Source organism: Ptychodera flava, chromosome 15, assembly GCF_041260155.1.
Source record: "Ptychodera flava strain L36383 chromosome 15, AS_Pfla_20210202, whole genome shotgun sequence".
NCBI lineage: Eukaryota > Metazoa > Hemichordata > Enteropneusta > Ptychoderidae > Ptychodera > Ptychodera flava.
The window spans coordinates 6,690,183-6,699,281 of record NC_091942.1 but is presented as its reverse complement, the minus strand read 5'-3'; the positions used below and the strand labels follow the sequence as shown (position 1 = coordinate 6,699,281).

Below are 9,099 nucleotides of genomic sequence, written 5' to 3'. Positions count from 1 at the left end.
AATATTTGTCTATTTGTTCAGAACACAGTGCAGACTACCTAGGCGCACTGCGAGTATAGGAGTGCATGCCTGCTTTCAGCACCGCGGTGGCTGTGTTGCCCAATGCGCCCCAGGTTCGGTTGGCTCCCTCACCCTGTCCAAATGAAAACATTAAATTCTAAGAAAATGGAAGTTTAACCATATAATATAGCATAATTTGAGTTTTTCTATGGTATTGAAATTGCATCGCAAAATCAGTTTGGCAAGTTTCATTCTGGCTTTTCAACTTTTTCTCAATTTTTACATGATTGTAGTACATTTTGCGCATTTTGCTATACTGCTGCGGGAAGTAGCGCGCCCTCTCGCGGGTTGCTTTTATAAAGGTCAGAGGTTACGTAGGGGCAGTTGGCGGAGAGTTCAAAACTGATCGTATCCGAGTAAACGAGGCTGCCCTTTACACAAAATCTACGTCCATAGCTCAGGTAAACCTGAACACAAGTTCGATAAAAGTGTTGTTTCATCTTTACTGCAACATTTATCCTGCCATCAATGCACGCCTTACTCGAAGGGACACTTTTAGGCGGTCTCTGTTGGTGCACTTCCGGAATACGGATTTTAAATTATTGATGTGTCAGGACACGTACATGTACACAGCGAGTACATTAAACAGCAACTGTACGTGAGTTAACATTTAAAGCAGTCATTGGTTTTCAGAATGCACGACCAGTCTCTACGCGAACTCGCCGAGCAAAAAGAGCGAGAATGGCGAGAGCTTCAGGAACTCCGAACCCAGTCCCTCGAAGAAGCTCTGAAAGAAAAGGAGAGGCAGCTTGGCGAGGAAAAGTCGAAATTTCAAAAACTCAAAGAGGATTTCAAGTACAACTATAAACTTCTACAAGAGAGGGATCTCGAACTTGAACGTTACGACTCAATATTCGGGGACTTGAAGGCCACGTCGAGCGCCAAGAATGCCGAGATCAGCGAACTGAAGATCAAAATAGACGAAATGAGATCAGCATTGGACAGGGAAAACAAGGCTAGGGAGGAACTGCAGATTCACTATCAACAACGTCTTAGGGAAAAACAGAAAGAAGTTGATATGTTCAGAAGGTGAGTTCCATGGCTAAGAATGCGGAGTTACTTAGTAAAAAACAAAAACCACAGTAAATAAATAAACTTACTAAATAAAAAAATAAAAAAATATATATATATATATATATATATATATATATATATATATATATATAATAAATAGATAAATAAAATCAATACCAGTAGCAATACCAGTAGGCCACAATGTTTTTAATCCCTGAATTGCCTTTTAACATTAGTTCAGATGTCTTGTTTAGAACATGTAGAGATTGTTTACTTTCATCATGTGTAATTATCTTCTGTATAAAAAACACTATTTGTCCAATAGTTTAGCATCTTAATTTGCATAGTAAACCCTATGAAAATTGAGATACTTGTATGTAAATAGAGTTTTTAAAACACAACTTAAGTGTAGTCTCTTTCATAGGAAAATCAGTGTACCATAATGTGATTCTACAAATCTTAAAGGGCTTGTAGCTGCACCCTTTGATGATTTGTTTTTCATTATTCTTGTTTGTAATGTCAACTACAGTGCCTTGTTCTACTCCCCAGACCGTGTTGACATACAGTGGAAACTACATTATTTATGTTGACAAGGGAATTCTGGTCTAGACCATTATAACAACTTGCACACGTAGACGTGGCATTGACAATTAAAGCAAGTGGGTATTTTAACATATTTTGAGGAGTAGAACAGGAACATGCAGTTCACACAAAACAAAAGTCATGAAAAGATCATCATAAGTTACAGTGACTTGCATTTTAATTAATCTTTCATTGTGCACATCATGAGCAAAAGTGTAAAAGGTTGGGGATAAAATATCTTTAATGTCCAAAACTGTAACTGCCTGTGAGTTCACTAATGAGAACAACTATTTATCAATGAAAAAGAAATAAAATACAAAATGCAATATTTTGCAGTTCCAAAGAAGCTGAAGTGAAAATTGAGAGAGATGAACTTGAAATGTTCAAGAGAAATTTAAGGCGTGAATTGCAAGAAGTCGAAGAGGAACTGGAAACCCAAAGACATGAACTTAACTCAGGATTTGATGAAGCAATGAGAAGACGTGAACATGAATACAGAGTGCAGGTCGACGACCTCAGCTCAAAAGTGCTATCCTATGAAATGAAGGTAAAAATATAGATATTGCATCAGGGGTGAGCACAACTAGTATCTTTTGCGAAGACTGGTTAGTGCTATCCCGGTAAAATGTGATTTACAATGCAGGGTTAGCAACTAGACCTGGGATTTCTGGAGTTTAAAGTTGAAGCTGGTCATGTCACCACCATGTGCCAAATGCACTTGCTAACCCGCCCATGTACAATTTCTAAAGCACAGCATAAAACAAAATTCCATTCAGCGACAATGTTGCTTGATAATGACAGAAAGTTCGGGAGATACCCTGTACGTATAGACCTTATAAATTGTATATTTGATAAATAAGTGATCTGTCGTATAGGACTGCACCTGTTTTGGGTTTGGATCAGTCAATTTCTGATTATGTCTGGGCCAGCAAATATAATTGCAACTCTAAACAAAAAAATGAACATGTCAAGTAGACCTGGACATCCACAAAAACACAGTTCTCACTCGGAAATATTTACAAGAGTCCTTGGCGTTGTATGGAATTTGTGCATTTTTTAATTCTAATTTGAAATTATCTGATGCATAACGATTCCACTAGAGGGCATTGCCAATGCCAATGCATCTGTTATTTATATAAGGAGAAGTCTGAAAAATAGACTTGCTAGTCCAGATATCTTTGTCTGATGTACTATCAACAGATGTTACATGTATCTGCACCAATTACTATTGCTTGCAATGTGAGTCACTATACACATATTGACTGGCCATGAGGGCAACAGCATACTTCTGTACCCCACGGGACTGTGAGTCACCCCCCAAAACAGTCAGTTTTTTGGTGTGTCACAGGCCCGAGGGGTTAAAAACATATGCTGTTGCCCTCATGGCCAGTCAATATGTGTTTTATAACACACCTCATCCGCAGTCATGCATAAGAACATACCATATACAAAACTTGGTGCGTGTAATATGTTGGAGTGGTTCAGCAGAAAAAGGTTTTCCTGACATCATTACAATATTTCTGCAAAACGTTCAGTGCACCTTTGATTATCATTTTCGTCTGTTTCAAGTCCTTGTTTGAAACCAGAGCATTTCTTCTTCAGAGAGTACGATAAACCAAGAAAATTATTGACTATCGCTTCGCTCGGCCGCAGATGAATCTTTGTTACATTCCAGTTCACGCATGCTCTAATGTCACTTTTGAAGTCAGTAGGCATCATTTTTCGGAACTGATGCCTGGCAGGCAACAGTTCCAACAAATGATACCTAATGACATTGTTTACCTGGATCAGTGCAAAAGAACGCATCCCATGTGACTATCAATTTTGACAAATTTGAACACAGACTGCGGATGAGGTATGTTATAAAGTCCTTTGATTTGCCTATCAGGCCAAGTTACTTGCCAAAGAACTGGAGGTGGTGAAAGCTGCTGGAGAACTCACATCCACGGATCTGAAACACGCAGACTGTACTACCAGGGAGCTGGAAAAGAAACTGAAAGAAAAAGAATGGGAATTGACCGACACCAAGGCGATGAAAGACGCAAGGTAAGCTTGAATGTCAACTCCTTCATGATCAGATAATGGTACAACCACATTATTTTCTGTGACAAAGGGTGACATGGCCATGCCATCGTCTTCTTTTCTCAGACAATCATTTCAAAGGATCAGTAGATTTAGGCCAAGAAAATAAAAAGTTTGTTTCTCATCCTTGCGTGTGTCAATTCAGACCTGCCACATCAACCTTTTTTCTGCTCATGAGGAAATAAAATGAAAATAACTGCAAAAATATGCGACGATAGTGCATACCACAGTGCTGTATAAATAGAACTGTAGACAAAATAACTGACACTAACATTCCATTCAGAACTGTACACATATGTCACTATTATATTAAGATGTCAAAACTGCATTGCTGTACTAAAAGTCAAACTGCAAAAATGTTGCTACAGTGCATACAAGAATACTAAAGCAACACTGCTGTACATTTATCTCTGCATGCATTCCTATGTTGTTTTCATGTTTTTTGCGCATTCTTGTTGGTTGAAGAATAAAAAAAATTGAGAGGAAAAAACCCACGTCACCACATCATTTTTGCAATATGTCTAGGATGAGAAACAAACTTTTTATTTTTCTTCGCCTTACCTGTCAATGTTTTATTGTAGTTTTCTCACTGTAATAGCCATGCCTATGGTACATTTCATGATCTGGTGACAAGTGTGATCTACTTCCAGGGGCATTATTACTTGTAACAAGATCATATTCCATTGCTTGCAAGTTTAAACATCACACAATTTATTGTATATCAGTCAGTGACATGCTCCTATCTATTCATTGTACACCATTGTTTAACTATCATCCAGTGTCATTCAACCTCTTTAGTGCCTTGAATGTTGGAAATTTCTGGCGTTATTAATAAATCACCATATACCTTGAGTTCTAGAAAATGCCAGCATGATACTATACACGTCTATATTGTCTTTGGTGTAAGATAACATCAGCAACAGTAATCAGTAGTCAAGGCTTTTTTCAGCATTTTTTCAAATTTTTAACTACAGTGTGAACATGTAAGTTGTAGAATGGGTTGAAAACACTATCAGTCTTCAGGACAGTAATTACACTGTGCCCGTGAATGGCCAACCTGTCCAAATCACCATTGCTAGTTTTCAACTTTGCAAATCATAACATGATTACAAGGTCAAGGATTGACCATTGATATCAAGAAACCTTGTTTAAGAGTTGTTAGGAATGGTCATGTAACTGTAATGATAATCACTCTAACCAGCTCAACCCCCGATTTCTTTTAAACAACTCCACAGCTAACATTGATAACAATGGAATTGCCGAAACCATGTTGGTGAAAGGGTCAATCCATTTGTTAACAGTTACATGATATCCATTCATTCTACAGGATTCAGGAACTGGAGAATGAAATGCGTCAGATGGAGAACTCAGTGGAGAGAGCACAGCAGGATTTCCAGAGAAGGTAATGTGCCAAAGGCCCGATTGAATTTTATCAAAAGTCATACGTAAGGAGGATGCAATCCCAGATGCAAATACACAGAATTTGTCATCGTATACTTACCACTGCATTGAGAAAACACTTCATTCTCGTGCTTCAAACCCATCTGTTCAGACACCACAAAATTCTCATTTATTTCTCCGTCAGACTTTGTATAACTGTTCTGTGACTTTCTCATAAATGGTACATTATTTAAAATTTTGATATGATATTCTGATATTTTGATAATTATCATAAGCATATACCAGTACATGGTTATCAATAAATAAATGAAAAGTAAAATAATTATAAACCCCATATCCTTATTTTTTGCCATTTACTTTCCCAGAGAGGAAAAGATTATTGATTTTTTGAACAATTGAAGTCAAGAAAACCTTTCTGAATCCAGTGAGACCATAGGCAACCCAGACACTATCAATAAGCTTATTATTGAGTTTTTCTCACTGTTTTCTCTATCAGTTCCTCTCCTTTTCTTCATCACAGTCCCTCTATGGATAGAGGGACTGTGTCTTCATGCTCTGACTGATCAGAGTAAATAAAATAAACGGTTATATAACCTAACGTAGCCTCTTGACTCTTTATTCATTTTACACCCCATTACAAGGACGTTTATCTCTAATATACACATCTTGTAATTTATTAGTCAACACAACTAAATATGCTTATCCGTGGACTTATCAAGTGTTGGTCAACATTCGATAGAGATGTAAATGAAAAAGGACGTTTAGTAACCTTTCCTATCTTTCGCGATGTTGACCAACCCATAAAATCCCTGATAAGTCCACGGATTAGCATAATTAGTTGTGTTGACTAATTAATTACAAGATGTATGTATATGAGAGATAAACGTCCTTGTAATGGGGTGTAAAATAAATAAAGAGTCAAGAGGCTAGGTTAGGCTATATAGTCATTTATTTTATTTACTACGATCAGTCAGAGCATGAAGAAAAGGAGAGGAACTGATAGAGAAAACTGAGAAAAACTCAATAATAAGCTTATTAATAGTGTCTGGGCCGCCTGTGGTGAGACATAAATAAACAAATCCATGCTCTGTTTATTTCTTACCTGCCAAGCATTTATCGCTCAATGCTGTTTGCATTTACAGGCGTCTTACTAAATATAGCTGCAAGTGTGCGACATTATATATTATACATGTAGCCCAAACATGGGACTATGTGCCCGAGGGCAGGTGACCATTTGCCCGACGTAAGGAGGGCAAATTGTCTCCTGCCCCGAGGGTACATAGTCCCTTGTTTGGGCTATAATGTTTTTATTACATGCCTCTCTTACACAGTTTTCACTCAAAATATTTAGATTTATTGGCAAATGATAATCCAATGCTTTATTTCCATCTTAGACAAAAATCCGTTAACAAAGGAACGGTTTTTATCATCCAATAGCGCAATGATATATTTAAACTTCTGTTATGCGGTTTATCAATTTTTTTCTGCAAAATTTTCCAAAACCGGATTTCCTGTGCAAAACATGCAATTTCGACATTTTTACATACAAAAGTTGTCAAGTTGAAAATAGTTCCGGTTCACTTTCAGTCCAATGATGACTATGCGGCCCGTGACATCATCGATGAGTTACCATTGAATCCTATGGAGTGCGCGACGTTCGATATACCAGGCATGTAATAATAGACACTGCTGCTTTAATTAAATGTGGACAACTTTTGTTCAATGACGCATGCATGGCTGCCCTAGCTTGTAATCTGAGCCATTAATGTCTGTTCGGCTGTTAATTGTAAAATTGACAGTCGCCAAAAGTGGTATTTTCAGTCTCCTTCAAGTTGCATGCGTTATTTCAAAAAACATAAACTAGATTTTCGGACAAATATTTATTTTTCCATGTTAATGAGAGAACATTGATGTCATTAGTAAACAGTCCCATCTCCCTATCGAGAGGTGAGTCTACTAGATCATCTACTGGTAAAAATGCCCAAAAAACTGACAAATATCAAATTTTAAAGACTTTTTGAATGTGAAATTTTTTACACAACATGACGACAGTTGCTTTTTTTCCCACCCTCCTGAATATGTACATACATGGTGTGCAGTTATGAACTAACTCTTGTTTGTATATTTCTTACAGACATGCAGAACTAGACAGGTATGCCAGAGAAAAGGAAACCGCCCTGACAGCAGCCAAAGATTCCCACAATGAGAGAGAAAGGTCTTTGCAAGATGCCATCAGAGATCTACAGTCTCAGCTTGAAGCTAAAGAAGTTGAAATCAGAAGACTAAACTGGTCTCATGCTGACACCATGAAAGAGAAAGACATGCAGCTGGAAAAGTAAGGCAGCCATTTTTTTTTTTACTTAGAACTACATTTTGTATGTTCAATCGATATTGGTGTTGGTTGCTAACTGGAAGATGCCAAAATTCAAGAAACGGAAAAAACAAGCTACAACAGAAAGCAAGTTTCTTGTTGAGTGTTAGATATACCAACTCAAAATAGATGAAATATTAAATATTTGTAAAGCCCAAGTGAGCTTTGTAATGCACTTTGAATTGTAGAAATTGAAATTAATCATTGAAACTAAAATCTGGTTTCTTTCCTTTATTGACATAGATCTTCTTGTGTTACTTGTTTTACAGTGGCAGATAAACTTGATTCTAATAATTTCTTTAATGACATTTTTTTTATGTATATATATAAATGTCATTATCAATATCACTACTTACATTTCTTACTGTAATCTATGTTTGCTCAAATAACTGAAAATTAATCATTTGTTGCCAGTATATTTGTACAAGGTACAGATCATGAATCCTAACTGAACTACCTTTCTAAATCAAATTGTACAGCAGCACAAGAACATCAGTAAACAAAAGTAGCTGTGAAATCTTTCATGAAAATTGTGCACTTCTTTGATTTTCCTTTTAATCGGACATTCCTATATGACAGATTATTTGAAGATCTACAGTTAATTTCAATTTTTTTTCACAAAATAGTGATGTGTAACTTAACCACTGATACTCCCACCGAATCACTCGCAGGGCGTAGGGCAAACTGTTTTTTTGCTGTGCCATGTCACATGTAAATCATAGACCAGGGTATGGTCAAAGCAAGCGATTGGTAAGGTATAGTGTGACACCATCTTTTCTTGTTCTTCTTGATAGGATGCAGCAAGGCCTGACTGACTTCAAGTCTCATTCCGATGCCAAACTGGCTGAAGTCTCTCACAGCCTTGTCAGTAAGGATCTAGAGATACAAGCTTTGAAATCCACAGAGGAAAAACTCAGGGGAGAACTAGCTCAGAGGAAAGAAGATGTTGAGAGGTAACTATGCAACTTAGGAGTAAAATAATGGATGCAGAAAATCCCAGATCTATATAATAATAAGAATAATGTTACAATATTTTAGATGACTGTGGTCTTTTAGAACGTACTCTTTTTCAAAATAATGTTTCAAAGTTATGTGTTTTAATATAATGTCCCACTCTAAAATTAACTTGTTTCCATAAAAGCTGTGGTAGTTTCTGTTAAAAATGCCCCTGTGAAGGTCCTTTCGTATTATTGAAATCATTTATTCTGTCCGTAAATTTTCTTGTAAAGAGATTTCATTATGCAGTATGTGTTTTATCATCAATACAGCGTACATGTGTAAGAGGTCTGCTTTGGATACAGAAAACATTTGATGGAGACAGTTTCCTCTCTCATTCATTACACAAGTTGATACTGAAATATATACAGCTTATCAGTACTCGTTGTTAGAACATTTCCAGTTTTCATCTCCCCAAAGGTACAAGAAAGAGCTCTCGCAGGCGATGGAAAGAGAGACGTCATTAGAGAGAGCCAAGACACAGCTAGAGTTGGACTGGCAAAGACGATGTGAAGATACCGAACGACAGCAGTATCAGAACACAGAGGAGTTGGTACAGAAACTGACATTATCCAGGGATGAGGTTGAGTATG

The 9,099-nt window shown here is 37.0% G+C and overlaps 1 protein-coding gene across 1 annotated transcript in view; it reads left to right on the top strand.

Moving 5' to 3' along the window:
* Positions 1–367: 367 nt before the first annotated feature.
* LOC139151066 (coiled-coil domain-containing protein 57-like) overlaps positions 368–9,099 on the top strand; it is a 41,762-nt gene continuing 33,030 nt past the window's right edge. The window contains exons 1-7 of the mRNA XM_070723593.1: positions 368–1,089; positions 1,993–2,203; positions 3,545–3,702; positions 5,066–5,140; positions 7,274–7,474; positions 8,305–8,463; positions 8,927–9,089. Coding sequence (XP_070579694.1) covers positions 695–1,089; positions 1,993–2,203; positions 3,545–3,702; positions 5,066–5,140; positions 7,274–7,474; positions 8,305–8,463; positions 8,927–9,089 — 1,362 coding nt within the window. The 5' untranslated portion in view covers positions 368–694. The remainder of the gene's footprint in view (positions 1,090–1,992; positions 2,204–3,544; positions 3,703–5,065; positions 5,141–7,273; positions 7,475–8,304; positions 8,464–8,926; positions 9,090–9,099) is intronic.